At 38.1% G+C, this 20,863-nt stretch overlaps 1 protein-coding gene and 1 long non-coding RNA gene across 4 annotated transcripts in view; one reads left to right on the top strand and one right to left on the bottom strand.

Moving 5' to 3' along the window:
• ATXN10 (ataxin 10) overlaps positions 1–17,080 on the top strand; it is a 91,256-nt gene extending 74,176 nt beyond the window's left edge. For all 3 annotated transcript variants that reach the window (XM_068190456.1, XM_068190458.1, XM_068190457.1), the window contains one exon: positions 15,942–17,080. In XM_068190456.1, the coding sequence (XP_068046557.1) occupies positions 15,942–16,129 (188 nt within the window). In that variant the 3' untranslated portion in view covers positions 16,130–17,080. The remainder of the gene's footprint in view (positions 1–15,941) is intronic.
• Positions 220–5,114, bottom strand: LOC137474150 (uncharacterized). Its single transcript, XR_010999180.1, has 3 exons — positions 4,948–5,114; positions 2,918–2,965; positions 220–657 (listed from the first exon to the last, which is right to left on the bottom strand). It is a non-coding gene; the product is annotated as an uncharacterized lncRNA (long non-coding RNA).
• Positions 17,081–20,863: the final 3,783 nt, after the last annotated feature.

Below are 20,863 nucleotides of genomic sequence, written 5' to 3' on the forward strand. Positions count from 1 at the left end.
GAGTTATCCATCTCTTCAAGTAATACAAGTGTGTCCAGTGACTGAGCTGTGATTTTCTGTTATCTAATCATTAGCTCTTTATAAGTTTCTGATAATTGCATCTGGAAATCAAATGTTTTTCCTGTACAGTGTCATGTCAGCTTTTTTATTCTGAACACATGAAATAGATTTTCAAATGATTATATAAGAAAAAGCACATTATTTTTAACAAGTATAGCAAATAAACAAAAAGAGTAGTGAAAATGTTTCATATTCTCTCAGTTGTGTCCTGCAGAACATCATGTACATATAAATATATCCTAAAACAATGAAATAATATAGATGATAGCACAATGTTAACAAACTGGGTGGGGGAAAACGGGTGGTAAGTATCTTCTGAGTTATTCAGTTTGATGCTTTATAGCCACAAGTTTTACATCTTCAGTATTCCTGTAGCTTGAGACCTGACAGTGCACTGAGTGGCAAAATTGTATTTCCATGGTCCAGATCTGGTAACGGGCACTACTGGATGTGGTGGGATGGGCAGGGAAATCTACCTTTCCCAAAGTGGAAAAGCAGCCCTGAGAAAACCTAGTGAGGAGTTTTTGTCCCAGGTGACTCTTCATTGCTGGAAAGCACAGCTGTGCAACCACTTCTAGGATTAATCCTTCATTTTAGCTGTAGTAGAAGAGGATAAAGTTGGAGACTCGCAAAAGGTAGACTTGTAATTTAGGGTCTCAAATGAACGGAAAATAAAATACCATGAGAGTCTTTACTGTGTTTTGAGCAAAGTGGAACTTCTTGCACCTTTTGATACAGGCTGACATTATGGCCATGCCATAAACTTACTAGAGGATAAAACTTTGTTTACTTGGTTTTTAAAAGCATATTAACACCTCTTAATGTGAGCTTTCACCAGTGATCCATAGCATACAGTATTAGGGGATATGGAAAAGTGAGTAGCACATGGGCACAGGGAGGACTTGCCTGCTGTGACAAAGTTTGCTGGATCAGCTTCTGGAGTGCAGATCCTGGTGATGCCTAAAGTTTTAGCTTTCATATTTTTTAGATTTTGTACTGGCTTGGTGTGTGGCTCTGAACTTCATATAAAGTGTTAGCAAGTTCTCTTCACAGGGTAGTTAAACAAAACAATCCTTTTGCAGCTTGAGAACCAAGGACACCATTACAGCTTTAGGATCAAGAAGTATAAACAACGGTGAATTGGGGAGAGCAATCTGGGAGGATGGGACTTCATAACCTGAAGCTGCAATTTGTCAATTGACCCCAATATATAAATGGACCAAAACTTCCAAAAGTGTGAGAACTCGTGACTGGTCATCCATCTTGTGTCCATCTTGTGTCCATCTTGGGCAGAGCCACGACCAGGCTCTTGTACTGCCCAAGATGAAGGCCTTTGAAGGCCTTCTAATAAATACCTTCTTTAACTCTGTCTAGCCTCTTTAGGCATCACTGACTATGGCTCTGTTTATGGTTTTGACCTCTTGCTATTCCAGGTGCTCTTGTGCTACATGAAGTTAATGCTCCCCTGCTTGTCTCCTGCCTCTAACATTCCTCATCTGCTGCCTTCCCAGCAGGTCATACACAGGGAAGCAGAGGACAAGTTTGCAGTTCAGATCTGTGTCTACTTTCATCTGCTTTGCAGCATGTTCTGCTACTTCTGGACACCTGATGCCTGAATCCATTGCATAATGTTTCTCTGAAGAGATTTGACAGTTTCTTTGCACTGTCTGTGTGCTCCAGTCCTGCCTGGCACAAATCTCAGAATCACTGAATGGGTAAGGCTGGAAAGGAACCACAGTGGCTCATCTGGAGCTTTCCAAAGTGGGGTGGAAAGCTGCAAGAAAGAGCTCAGCATAGCTCTTCAAATATAGCTCCTTCAGAAAGTCATGTCCAGAAAGTTTATTTTACATTCTTATTCCTAGTGCCTGTTTTTGTAGTTTCAGGCTGTGTTACTTGAATTTCTCCTTGCATAAAGCTGACTGGAAAAAGTTTCACCCATAATCCTTTGATATAATAACTTCTTAGATTTCTTAGTAAGTCTTGGTAGATGCCCATTTTTGTTGAATCTGTTTTGGAGTCACCCAAGCTCTACAGTTAAGATGTTGTTATGTTTTCTCCATTTTACTAGAAAAGTTCTGCCTCCAAATTACACATACAAAATTTCTCACCAAAAATTGTAACTTTTGTGGTAAAAGCGATAGGATATTTTTCTGGATGGAAAAAAAAAATTTCCCTAAAGTATGCACTTTCAATTTATCAGGGGAAGCTGGAGTGCCACAGTAGATGTTAAAGGGAGCTCTTTATTGTATTTGAGGGAAAAATTATTTGATAAATATTTTTATTTGTAGCATGTGGAAGTATACTGAAAGAGGAAATGGGTCTTCTCTTATCCTAAATTAAATTCCTTTGTAAAGCTGTCATTACCTAAAATTGCTTTCTTTGAGATCCTGAACAGTTCTTTAATGTGCATAGAAATACCAGGGAGTTTGTAGCTTACAAAGTTCAACTGACATGTTTGCATTGCTGTAATTATTTGTTTAAATTCATCTTTCAGTCTGAGTTTGGGAGAACTGTTATATTGTCTGATTATATCTCAGACTTGTAACTTCTATATTTATATAGTAACCAGGTTTTTTCTTTCAGGAAAACCACCACTCTCGTAGTTACAGACAAGAAGATTATTATGGACAGTTAAAAACAAATTTACTGTACCTCTGTAATTATTTGAATTGGTATTTTAATTTTCCAGCTACTACAACTTTGCATGTAAATGCAACAGAGAGATGCTGAAGGATGCCAGATTTTCTGTGGCTCTTAGGCTTTCAGCACAGGACAAAGGGTAAACATAATGAAACTGGGGAGATGCAGTTCATTAAGAGTTAAACTTCAAAGAAGGTTAATACCACTTTTTCTATACCTGGTAAATCTTCCATGGATTGGCTGTGTCCTAGTCATAACACTCCTTCTGTTTCAAAGGAAAACAGGGTGTTTCAAAATGCAAGCAGAGTTATTTGCCTTTAGATTAAGGAGAGATTCCTGTATGAGCTAATCTTTATTTTTGAAAATTCAGTTTCTTGTTCTGCTTCTGAAAAGTGGGAACATCATGCTTTACCTTTGTAACCTGTGCTTAAAAACAAATAAATTCAACCTGCTAAAGGATAGCAGAGTCGGTTGGAGATGCCTATCTGGGTAATACCAGTAAAAAATTTACTCCAAATCCTGCTTTTCAGGTTACTTGTGTTGAAAAGGTGTTCTAAATTCAAATCTCTTCTGTTTTGCTCTCTGAATCATTGTCTTCCTCATCTCTGACTGGCTCTATCATCAGACAAGAGTACTTCCTTTTGTTCTTGCCTTTTACCTCATCCTAAGCTCTTCCTGCTCCTTCCAGCTTCATTTCTGCCCTTTCACAGGTTACATTTCCTTAAGGTAAACATGAGCAGGGAGGTCAGCCTGTTCTGATCAAAATACTTTTGACCCTAATCACTCAAAAAAAGGTGCTTATGAGAGGCTTTAAATAAACTGACCTGTTTGTTATTGAAGACTTTTCAGTTTACCTAAACTAAGCTGCTTGGTTTTTCACTGCTTCCTAACATTTGTGCTCATGAGTAATACACAGAGGTGTGCTTTTTTTTGCTTTTCAGTGGTTGTCCATAGAAATATTTATTACTATTTTGGGGGAAAAAATTTTATCCAGAGTACTGCAATATAATAGCTGTTAGTTAGTGGTAAAACTTAAAAGTCAGAAGTGAACTGCAGTTTTGAAGACGAAATATTCTTGTTTTTTCAGGCTTCTTGCCTGTATTACCCTTTTGAGATTCTTATAGGTGTCTCAATAAATTGATTTTGTGAATGTCTGGATTTAATCAGAATGACCTTATATAAGTATCTATTTTAAATAAACCGTTAATTAACACAGTTTTCTGTTATCTGGATTTAATCAGAATGACCTTATATAAGTATCTATTTTAAATAAACTGTTAATTAACACAGTTTTCTGTTAGCCAAGAAATCAGTCATACATGAAGAAAATGTATCCTGCTGTGAGGATATATATTTTTATATATATATGTATGTATATATATAATATACACAAATATATATATATATATACATATATATGTTATATAAGTAAGCAAGCACCTAGCAAGCTGTGTTTCAGGAGTAAGAATTTTCAGCATTTGTGAAAGGAAAAGCTTGATATGGAAAGGAAAAGGTTTATATTAATATCCATACACAGATCCCTTAGTATGAATAATGGATGAAAATGTAGAAAGAGTAAGTTAATTTCCAGGTACTCCTTCCAAAACTGCTTCTATTACATTCAGTCATCTGAGAGGTAGATTGAAAATACTTTTGACTTCATGGCAGCAGCAAGTATAATTGTGGTTCATGAAACTGGCTAAAGCAAAGCTGGAGGAAATCAAGTTGCTATGGTCTATAGCAATGGCAGTTTGTTTTTGCAAGATGCCAGCAAGGACTTTTGGGGGAGCTGACAGACATTTTCATCTAAGTTACAGAGTGCAACCTTAAACAGGCCACATGCTGTAAAACAGCCTCACCATTGAATGGGAGCCAGTAGAAAGCAAAAAGAGGTGAGTTGACTTTTTAGAGTGAGCCATCACAGAGCTGAGTGTTTTCATGCATGTGTGACTATCCCATGTGTGTTGCCAGGAAAATACAGCACAATGTCACTTCAGCAATGGTTGCCTTTTTGAGGAAAGCTCATTTCAGGCACTGACTGTGCATTAAGAAGTTTGATGTGACCTATTTGATTCTGTATTTTTATAAGCATAGACAAAATCACATTATTGTATGATCACTGTAAAGGACCCACTGGTGAGTACTGATGAGAACTGTAATGGTCTCCTCATGCCCAGTCAAGTTCTGCCCACTTGGACAGAACTTGGCCCTCCCAACCCAAGCCATGCTGTGATTCTGTGGAATTACCATTTTCCTCCTCACAGTGACACTTGCTTTGCTCCACAAGTAAATTTGAAGGCTACCTAGGCAAAGGGGGATTGCCTTCTTTGGTAGAGGGCAATCAATTTTTACATTATTGTTGGTTGCTCTGTGTCATCCAGAGATGACAGAGAGTGCTGCAAACATCTTACTATCAACCAGTACTGAATGTGTCACTGTGATTTAATAAGCAGTGGTTGAGGTCAGCAGTGGAAGAATGGGACTTGTCAGCGCAGGTTAAGAACATAAATTGCTTGACCTGAACCCTTCATTCATAGAGCCAAAGGCAAAATAAAATAACAGCTGAGTGGAAGCCAGCTCTACCTCATCTCACTGGCACAGGTTGCCCAGAGAAGCTGTGGCTGCCCCATCCCTGGAAGTGTTCAAGGCCAGGTTGTACGAGGCTTGGAGCAACCTGGGATAGTGGAAGGTGTCCCTGCCCATGGAATTAGATGAGTTTGGAACTAGAGGTGGAACTAGGTTGGAGCTCAATGAGCTTTAAATCCCTTCCAACCCAAACCAGTCTGGGATTCTATTCTATGATTCCACCATAGATGGAACTAGGGAACCAAGAAGTCACTGTATTGCCATGCTCCAGTTCGGACCAATTCAATTCCTATGTGCTGAGAATTGTTTTTAAAGAGAGTGGAGAGAGTGGAAGATTCCTGCCTTGTGACATATGCACAAACCTGAGCTCTGTGTGAATGCAATTTTAAGGTACAGAGAAGAACTGGTCAGACAAGAAGCTGGAACAGGTACAAGTGTGGTTATTCATTGAGCAAGAACAGTCTGAGTGGGGCTTATTTCTTTCACGTTATTCAGTAGATGAAATCCTGTCCTGTTCTGCAAGTTGCTGTGAATTCTTTGTAGCTGTATTTTGTTAGTGGCTGAGGGAGACCAGGGGCCTGTATGGGTTTAGAAGGGAATCCCTCAATGTTTTTTCAGGGTGGGGCTTTAGCAGGCTAGTTTCTGAAATGATTCCCAAGAGGCTTCAGCCAAACAGCTATTTCCAAACACCATATTTGGTTGTACTTGGGAAGGTCACCTGCCTACCAGTGCCTGCTGCTGTCACTATCTATCAAGGGTATTTTTTTACACTCTTTAAAGAAGCATTACCGGATTATCCAGTCTTTTCTTACATGAGCATTAATTGACCAAAGAGATCTTGATTCCACTCCAAGTAGATTTTTTAGTATATTGCCTAAAGTGTCCTGAGTGGGATTATTACAAAGCTCCAAAGTGGGAGGAGCTGAGTGCTGCTTCCTGTTGGAAAGGCCACAGGAGGCATTCGTGTAACCTAACCTTGTTTTAAATCCCACTGAACATTGGCTGCGCATCCAAAGAGTTGGGATAACGTAGCTTCCGTGTCTTAACTCATTGTTTATCTTTTCTGGATGCTGCAAACTCTTTGGGGCAAAACTCAGTTAAAGATGGAGAATCAAGGGAAAAACCTACCGCATTAAGCATATTTAGTAGATTTAAATTCTGACACAAAGACTGTAATTCTCAAGTATTTCTTTCTAGAAAATGTTTATTTTAAAATGAAAACAAATATGAAGTTTTCTTGTGAGATGTTCTACATTACTAATTTTGTCTTCCACACTGTTCCCCAGGAAAACTTTTCTCCTGTCAAATGCAACATTCTCCTCTTATGAAAAATACTTGAGACGACAGAAAGAATGCAGTGTGCAGTACAGAAATAGATACTCTGAGAGATTAAAGGAATTAACCTATTTGTCTTCTAGAAATGACTACAGATCACACTTTGTTTTATGATTTAACAAAGTTACAAATTCTAGTGATATATTTCAGGTTGCTGATCATGTAATTGCTAAAATTCATTCTTTTAAAGCACCTGCAGGATGATTAAAATATTGAAAATACTTAAAATGGTTTAAAAATATTGACCTTCAGTGTTTGGAGGGGGTGGTGGTGGTATTAGTAATTTCCTTGAGAGTTTATAAAATACTAACACAGATTTGCAGAGATGTGAATATGAATCTATCCTTCAGTATCTCATTTCTACCCAGCTATCACCATTAAGAAACATGGTGTACAGGGTCCCTCTTAAAGCTGGAGGAGATCTAACAGAGCTATACAGAATGTGAGAAGGATCTTTCAAATGATACATTCTAATATTTCTAATCCCTTATGAGGAGTAATCTCTGTAGGCACCAACTCATGCATGTAAAAGTGAGGAATTAAAGTTAATAATTCTATTTCTAAACCAAATATTGTCATATTTGTCCTCTTCTCTAATCGTCTTGGTGGTTTTAAATCCATGACAGGCTTGAATTCTTGAAAAAAAGTTATCAGGATCACCTCAAAAAAATTTCACTGCTTTCATAGCTCAAACAGCTTCCTTGATTTTTCTGTATGCTTACTTTTGAAAAATTCCCCTCTGGGCTGAGATGGAGCACTAGAAATTTGAGAGCCAAAGATTTTTGGTCTTTTTAAGTAAAGCTAGGAGTGGTTCAGAAATATTGTAGAAATTGAATGCCTTCTACAACCACCTTATCATATTTCAGTCTGTCTTCTTGGCATTTTTTCTTGTGCATACCTCCAAAGAATATTTGGATATCATCTGGCCAATGCTTTGAATAATATTTTTATTCTGACATTTTTCTGTTGCCCCATTTTTGATCACTGTAATTAGAATGGTTTTATCTTCAGCTGGTGAATGTGTTCTCCTGTGTAGCTCCTTCCTGAGCCTTAAATTGTTTCTTCTCACTTCCTCAGAGCTTTGGTTAAACTTTGTTCTTTAGATTTTCAAATGTTTTTTTGAAACCTAACCTTTCCTTCCTCACTCAGATATATTTGCAGTCCTCTCCACTCGCCTTGTGGATTTGTTCCTTTCTTTTGGAGTGTGTAGATTTCCTCAAGGAGATGCAGCCAGTCCCTGAAATTGTAGACAGGAGTTGTGGCTAATGGCTATTTTGCTAAACAAATAGCTGGTTATTATTTAGTTGCATCTTTCAAAACACCCTTTTATTTAATGGTTGTTATTTTTGGATGCACACTGGGCATTATTTGGTGTCTGTGACCGTAGAACTGGAGTTTCATTTACCTTCAGTGTTATGATTATTTGTCATAGAGTGGCCTTTGAAATGACCATAAGCAGCAGGAGGCATGCCACATAAGTTACTCAGAGAAACTGAATCAATAAAATATGCATGTACTGTGCTGAAAGATAATGTAGCATAAAACCCATGTTGGATCTATATTAAATGCATGAATCTCTAACATTTCTAAACAAAGAAAGAGCTTCAGTCCAAATTGTGTCAGCTCAACTCATCATCTGTCTTAGAGTGGTGAATTATAATTGGCTTGACCACATCTCAGGCATGAATTAAATTGGGTTTTTAAGTGTAGTGCTAAATTTCTGAAAGTTTTATTTGACTCCTGTAATTGCCATTTTAAAGCACTTTAGAAAAGGTATTTATTTCTATAGGTATGCATATAAATACACATGAATATATTTCTGTGTAAAGGTGGAGCCTTTTTCTTGATATGTCCCAGGAAATTTAAAAGGACTACAGACTGCCTGATGATCAGTTTGTGAACAGTTACCATTCCCTTGTGCTTCATTGCTTCACATCTCAGTGTTTGTAGTAGGTTTTAATAGTAATTTGATGCATGAGTTTCAACTTAATGAAATGTTGCATTTTTTTTCTGTACTTGGAAAGAGAACATAAGGTAAGGCATTTTTAAGTAAGGTAACAGCAGTTGAAGCTTTTTAACATACCAACCTGCTAACTCTGGTACCTCTTACAGATAGATCTTAAAATTGAATTATTGTAAAAGAAGGGACTGAAAGAACTGAGTATTCTAGCTAGCTTGAGATTGATCAAGAGTGTGATTCTTTCTGTTTTAAAACCAGATGATTTGTAGTTCCTCATAAATTATGGGTTTCTATTAAAAATGTAAGTCATAATTTTTAAAAAATTGGCAGCCTAAGCAGCAAAAAATGAATGTGTCATATTCTTGGTTTTAAGCTAGTATTACAAGTCTGAGTATAGGGAAAAGGAAAACAAGCTGGAGGTTATGGCCTTTTTTTTTTTTTTAAGTTTTGGCATGAGAGACATTATAATAAAAATAGCCTGAGAGAGCTAAACCTGTCCTATGGCTTTTGTAGCTCTGAAGTGCTAGACCCAAATTTTTTGTTAAAGTTCATAGTATGCTAAGATGTTCTGGCACTGGGTTTTAAGTCCCACAGAACATGAAAAGCTGCACACAGGATATAGATGAATATAGATTAAATGTTTAGTTTGAAGGCATTAAAAGCTAATAACAATCTGGGTGCATAATACTACTCAGAACTGTTAACCCAGAAATACAGTGATATAGGGAGAAAAATTCCTATATGACTCTAGTTAAGAAATGTCCAATAAATATCAGATTTCTGAAGTAGTAAACCTCATTTAATGAACATAGGGTGCCATTTAGCTGGACATCACTGACATGAAGGTGTAGTTAAAAACAGGGAAGCCTTGGAGCTCAAATGAGCCTCATGATCTGCCCTGGCTGTCAGTACTGGTGAAAATGTGAAAGGCTGGAGAGCTTGGACTCTACTTCTGGGAGCACAGTAAATATTACATATACATATATATTCATAATTATCTATTAGATATACAGCAACTGGATATTGTGAGCTGTTTTTCTTTTTCTGAACTACTCACAGCCAAAGGGCCAGGAAACTGTGCTGTACCTGTAATCAGCCACATAGCAAATTTTGGCAGATTTTATTACTTAGTTCTGGTGCCTGTCCTTCAAGAAGGATGCTGAAAAACATAAATTGAGGGAAGAGACGTAAATATTATGCAAACCTTGGAATAATTCTCTTGGTTTCTTTCTTTAGTTCATGCAAAAACGACCGAATGCTGGTTATGATCTGGGAATTACTTTTTTTTTTTTTTAATCTGTGCTGAAATGCCGTGTTCGAAAACAATTCTAAACAAATCTAAGCCAGAAATAAATCACAGGCTGTAATGAGTGAGATATTTAGCTACTAGGAAAGTTTATTTAGGGACACAGTGAAATCTTCCAGTTCAACACTGAAAGTTTTTCAGAGAAAAGGCATGAAAGCATCTTGTGCACGAAACAGAATTGACAGGCTTGATTTCAAGAGGAGCTCACCTTTGGTCATCTGTGTTTATGCAGAAGAGTTGGGCAAAAGAGTTTCAGTAGTCCATTCTGGTCTTCAGAATATATTTGTTGGCCATAGATACTTAAATGGATGAATTGTCTCTGAAAGCCATACATGAGGTTTAATTTGTCTATGTTTTGTTTAATGTGTCTGGTTATATAGAAGATATAAGTCCCATTTTAAAGAAGCCTGTGTCCCACAAGGCACACTTTAAGAAATGGATTCATCATTGCAGATCATGGGTGGACTGCTCGGAGAGTGAGATAAGTGCAAGTAGCCAAAAGGATGGTGTTCGTCTGCAAGAGGAACTGGAGTGGGAGGATAGTGAGGGCTACGGAATTGGAAGAAGTACCTAAAGTACAATTATTTTGTGCTGTGGATGTTTCCTGTTGCCTGTAGGCTGTGAATTACAGAGAATATTGCCTCATCACTGAAGCTATTTCAGTGCCTTTAAACCAAATGGTTTTGCCCGTTTGTCTGTTCTGAGATGGTGTAGTTTAAAACCTATGTCAAAGCCATGTTCTGCAGGGCAGAATTTGAGCTGCAAACCCCAGTTCAGGTTTTTGGGGATAGGCTTGCTGTCTTTACTGTAGTAGTTTGTGGAAGCAGCTTCCTTTGGGGAGGGCTGTAGGTAGGAGTGAAGGGCTGGCTGCAAGCTCCTCATGCCACACGTGCTGTCCAGTGAAGCTTTGCTGCCACGCTGTGGTGGAGATGGAACCTTGTTTGGTGCTGGATGGTCCAACACTCTGACCGATACCTTGGACCAGGTGAGTGTTGCCTGGAGCAGAAGCATCTGCTTTCACTTCCCCAGTGTTACAAATCTTATCCCTAAAAATTGTGATCAGGAATAAATACCTCTGACAGGTATTTCTCTGTATTTTGGAGGCTTCTAGACTAGATGGGTTTTGCTACATCAGCTCTGCAAGAGCGAAGTTGAACAGAGGGGGGAGGAAGGGACATTCCCAGCTTATACAGTACTGCCCATTTCTAGCTTTTAAACACAGAATGTGGTGACTGCAGTCACAGGTGATAAGAACAGCTGTGGAATAAATGGAAATACAGGCAACTGAAATATTCTAGACTTTTTCTTTCCCACCTTCTAGGCAAAATATTCTAAGTTTATATAGGATGAATTCCTGATGTTTTCTGGTGCTGGTAATTCAATGCCAAGTATAGAGTCTAAAGCATTAATTCTAAAAATATAAATTAACTTTTGAAAATAAGTAAATAAGATAAAACATGTAATTCATTACATTTTCTGTTTTTACTTTTTTGGTAATGTCTTAATCACAGGTAGAAGTCACATAAAAATATAGAGGAGTTATAAGAAATAGCTCTGATCTTATACAGCTTCTGGAACTTCATTAAATTACTAAAACCCCAGACAGAAAGAAACTTGCAGAGCTTTGTAAGCAGTTTGGCTGATGGTGAGGGGCCAAAGTCCTGACTGTCTTCTGCGTGTGGTCCATCACAACTCCAAACTGTGACAAACAGCTGTGGTAGTTGTCTAAACACCCCTTTTAGTGGTGGGAGGAATTATCTTCAAGGTGCTGTGGAACAAAATTGCTTGAAAAGACAGAAAGACTGGTAAGAAAAATGGTTTATGTCTTTTCAGTGCAGTCCAGTCTGTCTGCAAATGGAAGTGACTCTAAGTGATGTTTCAGTATTTCATTCCAGTCTGCAGACATTCTAGTGATAATTGGATTACTTGTTGAAGGCCAGAAAGAAATGTAATTATTGTACAATACAAATACTGTATTTTCATTACCTCTGTTTTTTAGTCATACAGTCCTGTTCCAGAATAGGTCTTAATAAAAATTGGGTGGCTTTAAGGAAGGGATTACATAAGCAGCCCGTTTGATGAGGGTTCCAACCTGTGAGTGTTGGCTTTGGTAATGAGGCTTTGTATCTCTTCCTGTATTTGATTAGAATGTAGTTGCTATTTAAATAATAAAAAAAATTGATTTAAATGAGGTAATGGGATTGGGCAAAGAATACCCTCTTTTTCGCATAAGACCTAATTCCTCATAGGGAACAAAGGTCCTAAGTAATAATTTAGTTATGGAAAACTGACTGCAGTGCAGGAAACAGTCTAATTAAAAAAAAAAAAAAAAGTCCTGACACTATGTAATAAATCAAACTCTCCGCTAAGAATGTTGCATTTAGAGATCCTTCAGTATTAATCACTAGTGTTCTTTTAGGAAAACAGATGTATGTATTTCATTCTCCTTGTCATCCCTTCAGTATCCTGTATTAGTTAGTGATAATAATTAACTTCTAAAACTTGCCTTTTTCAAGCAACACACTTCCAAGATTCCTTGTGCATTGCCTTTTATCTACCTCATCAGCTTCCAACCTCATTAATAATTTTTTCTGTTCTCCATCATCCATAGAATCCAAATTGCTTTTTGGAACAATTATTTTGGGTCCTGATGGCTACAGTGGGCTTGTCAGTAATGTTTAGTTCTAATTGAACTAAGAATAAGAAGGTGGAACACTCTCCCTGAGAAATGGTCTGTATGTCCTCCTCTCCAGTATTATTGGTTAGCAGTTCCTGGCAGGACATCGTTGTATTTTCACACCCCATTAAGCTTACAAACCAGTTACTGTGCTCTTGCATTGACTCCAGCAACCTCTTGTAGCAGAATCCAAGTGAAAAGAACTGGGAAAACTGTGAAAAGTTCCCTTTACAGTCAGGGACAAAACTTAAACAGGATTTAGTGGCATAGATTTTCATGGCTTCCAGATAGTAATATTTTTCATCCTTAAGGGACAGTTTTCTCCACATTTCTTCTTTTCTCTGTGTTCCCCTCTTCCTGACAATTGAAATTATGACCCAGTGGATGATTTTAAATTTTAAATTGTGGAATGAAGATGTTATTTAGGTATGGAAGACAGGGCAAGTTGATTCAGTTGTGTTATTTGTATATGTTAAAATAGCATAGAAATTCCAAAGCACACAATACTGAAAGATTTTGGAAAAGTGTTGCTATAAATGCACAGAAATGTTTGTTTTCAGTCCCTAAGCACAGGTAGTCTAGTGTTGAGGCTTCTGCAAGAGAAAATGAATTGTTTTCTTCCTTTTGCATGCCGTCTTCTCTGTGACAGAATATCATAATCTTCACTTGTCTAATAATATTAATTTATTTGAGAGTATAATATGGTGAGTTGGAAAAATCTAGACAAGCCTGTGCAATCAGATCTGCTGTGTTGGTTCTGTTGGTGCAGTTTCACAACAAACAAGCTCACGCTCATATTTTTAGTAACTATGGCAACTTTAGAAGCTCTCTTTCTGAAGCTGAGCATACAATAAAGTGCCAAAAGTGTAGGTAGGATTAGAGACTCTCGAATATGTTTAATTTTCTCTCTGTGTCTCTGTCTTTGGAGAGGAGCAAGAGGGTAATGTGAGTATTAGCTGGGGACTGGCTTTAATCTCTGCAGACACTCAAGTCTGCTCCCAGCTGTCCAAAGGCCTCATCCTTCCCCAGCATTCAAACAAGGGGATGATGAATATTCATGGCTGTGGTCACAATGGAAAACCTACACACGGAAGGGGGTTTCTGAAGGACTGAAAATGTTATTGAAACCATTTTGCAGCTTCAGCTACAGTAGTCAGTAATGATAAATGCCACAATGGTGATAGAGTTCATAAGAGAATGGGGATGTCTTAGATATTATGTAAGCATGAATGGATCTGGTAATAGGAAAAGAGCATTTGCCATGGGGTTTAGCAGTGGGTTTGTGTTGAAGGACATAAAGACTATAGTAGCAAGATGATTCTCAAGGCTAATACACACAAAAGTTTTGAGAGTACTTATTTTTGTCTGTGTGGTACTTTGTGTGATTGAGAACTGTCAGTCTCTGAAAATTGCTGTTAATATTATAGAAAATATGCGTTTATGCAAGTGCTGTATTTTATGCAGAAGCAGTATTTTAGGAACACAACAAGGAAAGTCTGCTTCTCATCCCAGGAGCCAAGCCAGGGAGGGTGGTAGGATGTTTTTCACAGTCCACTGGGAGAACTTCGTGTTACTTTTTGGCACTCATTACATGCCCTAAATCAGGGAAAGGCCTGATAGGTGTCAGCCTTGGTTTATCTGCATTCATCAGCTTGCATGCTTTGCTGGTCTGAAACCTATTCTCACCATTGGCACTAACTGAGAATCTGCACATACATGATTTTATTAATTCGGCATCTTACTGTTTTATATAGTCAAATGTGATCTTCAGTGACATACCAAGTTTATGTAACTTAAATGTAGATTGGCACTTGTCTTTTTACTTAATTCTAGTAGTGGTGCACTGACAGAAGAGAATATATTCGTATTCTCTGTTGTGTTCACCTGTTAAGGCTTTGATGAGATGCATAATTTGTTTTGGTCTTAAATTCTCTCCTCTGTCATTACCTCACACTGGATTTTTTTTGAATAATGAAGCAGCATGCTTTCTGACAAAGTCAAAAGAGGTCTGTCAGGAAAAGAAAAAGGCTCCATAGTAGTTAACACTTTATTATTTTTTTGTTTTCAATTCTGGACTTCTTGAATTTGAAAATAAATATAAGCTGCTATAAAAAGGCTGATTTACTGACACATGCCAGTGGAGGGCTGTTCCCTTATGTTTATGTCGAAGCTACTCTTCACCTAAACTCTTCTCTCTCTGTTGAGGTTGTGTAAGATTCTTTAAGTCCAGTTCCTCTCTTCTGTTGTTTTGTCTGAAGTTCCCCTCTGTCTGAGTTTTCCCCTCCTGTCACCCTGTGGCAAATGCCCACAAGAACATTTATCTCTGTGCTTAGATGCTCCCCAACCCAAAAGACGTCAAGGAGATGAGTAAATTATATATATTCTTCTAATGGATGTGAAGCTACATGTAGTAAATAATTGGTGCCCTGCAGGCAAACCACTCATGGGATTCAGAAAGGATTGGCTCCTGTATGGGTAACTTGGGAAAGATTATATCATAATTTTTCAGTTGCAGAATTGGGACCAACATCTCTGACACTTCATACAAGGAACACTGTAGTTCACTTGGAAGATGCCTGGCTGATAATCCTGGGAATTTAAATCCTTTGTCTACATCCCTGACATGTGCCTCAATCCTGGCCTCAAGGGACCACCTTGGGAGGTGAATGAGTTGCAGCTTGTGCCCATTTAAACATCAGTGGGAGCTCCCTGCCAGTGATCATAGTATCTGGTCTTCTGGCAAGTGTGTAAAAGCACCCAGGCATAAAGGACTGAGTTTAGGTAATATTAGAAATCAAAGAAGTCTAAGTGTCTCTGATACTCTTTGTGCTATTTTCAGATATTAACCTGGATAAGTTGTCTTTTTCTACATCTCTTCAACTTGTGCAGTGAAAATGATAATCATCTTTCCTGTACACAATATACAGCTTATTTTGTTTGCCAGTACTTGGAAGTGTAGTGTTGAAGTGTTCAGATCATAAACAACTGACTTATTTGTTATTTAAACTCGCTAGGAAGATCATTGGAACATTTCAATTGACTGTAATTTTGGTTTAAAACAGTATGTCTTTTTAATTCCTGCAGTTCATTTGGTTGGGTTTTTTTGTTTCCTTGTTTTTTTTTTTTTTTTTACTTAATATAAATCCTAGTAAATTTGCGTGAAGTTCAAGGGCAAACCTCTTTTAAAATTAAATTGCCTCATATGCAAGTATTTGCAGGTTCAGTGTCAGCACTTGTAAACATCTTACTTGTGCAAACCCTTGATTTCTACCACTTTTCTGAGTTTAAGAGAGTGGGGCAGGTGAATGCTGTAATAAATCAAAATAAACAATGTTTCATCTTTAAATAAATAAATGATCCTTAACTCTGCCCAACAGTTGTGAGCCAGTGGGCAGTTTATGCGATCCGGAACCTCACTGAGCTGAACGAGCAGAACCAGGCACTGATTGCGCAGATGGAGCACAAGGGGCTGGCAGACAGCTCTGCCCTCGAGAGGATGGGCTTGGAGATACAGCGAAGGGATGACAAGTTAATTCTGCGGTCAACCAGGAAAAAGCCCTCCTGAGCAAAAACATTAGCAATAGTCAAATTGCTAAAAGGGAATTTCTCTTATAAAACATTTTCCCTTGCTCAGCAACTATTTTTTTCAGTTTTAGTCCCAGTCTGTTGAAAATGCTGTGTTTGTTCTCAGAAAAGCTGCCAGATAATGCTTCTGCCTTCTTTTGCTCTAAACAAAAGGTCACCTCTGTGCTTTCTATGTACCTGGGTAAATCAGCTTGTGAAAAAAAGGTCCTTCTTTCAGTTGGTTGGAGTTTCATTACTTCTTTTTCATTAGAAGAAGAATGTCATATGTGCAGTATTGACTTGTCATAATTTTCTTTGCTGAAACTGGAGATAATTATCGTTAAAAAACTCTTCAAAGAAAGAGCTCCTTTTCAGGCTGCCTTCTCCATGTAAAAGATCTGTGCTGAGTCAGGGCTAAACAAGCAAATTTACTAATTTTCAGTCAAGGGTGTCACCGTAGAGCAGGACGGTAACGAGAATGACTCCAAGTCAAAGGCAAAGAGAATGAACTCTGATTTATTTCAAATGCACCGCTCTGTATGTAGAGAACATCGTGCGGATTAATTTCATTGGTCTTAGAGTAAAAACATCTCACACCATTGGTGTGCAGTGAATGACGCACGGTGGCAGAACCTATCTATAAACAATGTGAACAACAAGATAGATTAGATAATTATTTACATTCTTTCCCAACTGTCTCCCAGGCTCTCGCCTGGTTAGAAAAACCCTCTCTTTTTCTCTCTGACTGAACTGAGAATATCCACACAAGGGACCTAAATATCTCTATTTATATAAGCATCAAGAGAACGTTGAATGTATTTAAATATTTAGTGAATTAAACACAACATGGCTTTTGTCTATTTAAATTATTAGTAAACTGTCTTTTCTACCTTGATACCTATCAGTCTTCATAACAAGTATATTAAAACCAAAGCTGAAGCTGTTGTGGCAACAGATGCTGCATTCCTTTGCACTGGGGCATGTCTCTGTTTTGGAGACTTGGGTGTTTGTTTGAATGTTATTTGTTCCTTTGGAGGGTAAGTCAGCCTACTTTTCTTTTATTTTGCACTTCTCATGGGTTTTCTGAACTTTGGCAGACTGCTGAAGAGGTAGTTTCTCACTGTGATTAATTCTAGCAGTTTCTTTTCACCCCTCTGCCTTTCCAAAACATTGACAAAACTCATTTCCAGTTAATTAATTCAAGAGAGGCAGAAGAATAGAAGGCCCTTCCTCTTCATTTTGGGTACCCTCCTATATTGTTGTTGGACCCTGCCACTGTGGAATGTGGCATGAATGAGATGGGGGAGAAGGGGGGGTGAAACTGGGGGCAGGGGGAGGAGGGCACAGTTAACTCTTTGTGTGCCATAGCTTTACCCTGGAAGCCAAAAAATGTAATCCTTCCTGCACAAGCAAAACAGGAATTACAGCTTAATATTGCTAGTACTTGTGCACAGTTACTGTCATTGGATTATCTTCAGCCATGTCGAACTCAGAGGTCTCAGAAAAATTAACATGTTCATGCTCTTGTTGACATTTAATCCATTCTTACACAGAAATGCAAGTTCATGACCTTAAACTCCATATTATATGTAAGCAGACCTTCATCCATGTGAATGTGCTTTTGCTCCTTCAACTGATTTTTTTTATTTAAAAATGGAAGAAAGTACACACTGCTGTGAGAAACACATTGTACTGCTTAAAACTGATGGTGAGTAGAGCTGGACTGCTAAGGTCATTTCAAGTTAACAGAAAGATGTTGATGTCTGCCATGCCAGACTATGGAATTGACCCAGTGGGATTTTAGAGACCCGTTGGTTTTAAAGGCAAGGATACAAAATTCCTGTCTACAACTGTTTGTTAAGTAAATGATGTCTGAAAAGGGATAATGGAAATAAGAACAAAGACTCTAACTCTTATTTCTTTTAGTGACTTTTTACTTAAAAAATAAATAGGGGAGAAGAATGTTCTTTGCTTTGCAAGGAGTAAATACGAATATAAGCAAATTGATTTGTTTGCTTTTAAAAAATAACTTGACAGGACTATTTTGTTGGGTGTTAAAATTGTGTTGAAGTGCTGTTGTATACAGGTAGGTTTGTTGGCTTTTGCTGGCTGAATGAAAATATGATTGTGGTTCTTCTTGAGCACATGGTTTCTCAATGACTTCCTTAAGCCTTAATGATTGTGTTTAGGCCTGAATTCATTCAGCGTTTTCATTACTGTCACATAAGATTTACAGCTGGGTTTGTAGAGGGTTTTGATCTTATCTCCATAACACAATGGAAGATTCATACTTCTAGCACCTAAATGGGAAAAAAAATAAAAATTCTACTCTTACAGAAAAAGAAAAAAAAAAAGGATTATTTGGAAGACTGCATCATTCAACTTTAAAAGGAAAAAATTAAACTTTTGCTAACACAAGAGCATCAAATATGACACTATCTGAAATAAAGTGAAGTTATTCTTAATTTGGTAATTAGAAAAACACAATCACTTTTATTTTACTGCCACTACTTAGGAAACTCATGGTAGATAATTTAACAAAGTGGGGGGGAAAAATATTCTGAACAGAAAATGGACTTTCTGTGCTTTCTGTGTAAGGAAAAAAATGTAAAGAATTTCCTTTTATTTAGGGTGATAAAGAGTTAAAATCCTGTTCACAAAACAAATCCAGAGAGAACTTTAGTTGTGGAAGAAGCAGTGGGAGTCCCTTTTCTTTTTAAGCAATGAGGAATAGACAGGGTGGGGTTTTTTTAACTTGATGGTTGTATACCCACCAATAGAATACACAACCCATAAATATAAGCCAAATAATAACAAACAAAAAAAGATTAAAAGAGTTTTGTGTGTTTCAGTACATAATGAAGTAATAGTTGTGTTTTCTAAAAGGGAAATGTAGGGCTTTCATAGTGGAGAACATGCTGATTACTGTATTGTGAGTGGCTGGCTTTTGATTTTCCAGGATGGATTAATTCTTGGAAGACAACAGCTTCCCTGTCCTCCCCCAGTGGAGTCCTGATCTCCAATAGACTCGTTTTATATGCTTGGGGATTAATACAACACAGCAATCAGTCATAAAAAGCAAGCTTTAGTGAGTTTGTAAAGGGGCAGAACAGGCAAATCAAGTCTTGTGACCATCTTACTGCTTTCAAGTGCTTTCAAACAATAGTGATCAGATTTTTTTTTTTAAGGTCCATTTGTTATTAAAAGAGAATAGGGAGTTGGTTTTTCATCATAAGTGGAGAGATTCTGGAAGTGCTTTCTGGGAAATTGTGAGAGATAACCTAAAATGTTTGCAAAGCTCTGAATATGCTTCTAATAATTTAAGTGATTTTTGCCTAAAGTGCTTGTAAAATATGTTTTAAAATACAGCCCAAAAAAGGAGAAAAAGTCACAGGCAGTTTATGCCATTGTCAACCTTTATTTAACATTTAGTTTGTATTTTGTGTTTGGTGCAAGTGTTTGTGTAGTGAGAATCAAAAAAAAGTCCACTTGATTGGCAAATGGGAAAGTACTAAAAATGTGAGGCTCTACCCAAAATTACCCTCAGTTTTTGTACCAAGCCTGAGCTGTGTTGTTGGGTTGTATTGACTTAGAAATCTCTGTCTTCTTAGTGTAGACTTCTTTGTATTAAATGGGGGGAATTTATGAAGCAATGCAGAAGCATTTAAGTAAGACATTGTTCCCTGTGAGGCTGGTGAAGCCTTGGCACAGGTTGCCCAAAGGAGCTGTGGTTGCCCCATCCCTGGAAGTGTCCAAGGCTGGGTTGGATGGGGGTCGGAGCAACCTGGGATAGTGGAAGGTGTCCCTGCCCATGGCAGAGGGGACTTGGAACTGGGTGATCTTTAAGGTCCCTTGCAACGGAAACCATTCTGTGATTCCCGGGACTTTCCACTTCCTTCTTGAAATCTCTCCGTCCCCCTTAGGCAGTGTGCTCCGACGGCTCCCTGCAGTGCTGTCCAGGGTCCTGACGAGCTGCCCTGCTCTGCCAACAATCCTGTCAATGTCGAGAGCCGGTTCCAGTCTCTTACAGCTTGGCCAAGCCATAACCATTTCAGTGGGAGGGTTTCATGCTGCTTTAAGCTTAATGGGTTTCTGTAAGGGAACTTTCTTTTCCAGTAGTTTCTGATAACATCCAGCAATTTATGAGGCTGAGAAACTGGCATTGATTTTTGAATAGATCTTTAGTATCTCTAAAACAACTTTTTTTTGGAAGCTTTACCTATTCTCGAGATAAATGAGGGTAGTGAATTTTCCTCTTGCATAATCCAGCCTGAACTTTGCCACATTGTAGGCTCTGGAAAACTTTATTTATATACTGGAAGTAGAGACATGGGGGCTGAGCTACTAAATTTACTGAATTGATGTTCCAGTCATGGATCCAGTGTCTGTACAGGACATTTCCCCCACCTGTTGCCCCTCACTAGGGTGGTGTTGGCAAAAGAAGGCAAAAACTGAGAGACTGTCTGCATTTCTCTCAGACCTGCCTGATGGTGTCCATCTAACACGGAATTCGGAGCTAAACTGGAGAAGGCAGAAGCAAATAAAAGTGCATTGTGGGGTGATAGAGGGAGGAGTTCAGGTCCCAGGGAGAACTGCTGGGAGATGGAAAACATGTTGTCAGTCAAATGAGAGAATATTGTTAGTTTGCATCTTCCCTCCTGCTGTCTGGACACTTGCAGAAATTTGCTGTCCAAAAAGTATCTTTTTAGGAAGAGCCTTCACTCTCCAGACTAAG

This window comes from Anomalospiza imberbis, chromosome 5 (assembly GCF_031753505.1).
Source record: "Anomalospiza imberbis isolate Cuckoo-Finch-1a 21T00152 chromosome 5, ASM3175350v1, whole genome shotgun sequence".
In the NCBI taxonomy this organism is placed as follows: Eukaryota; Metazoa; Chordata; class Aves; order Passeriformes; family Viduidae; genus Anomalospiza; species Anomalospiza imberbis.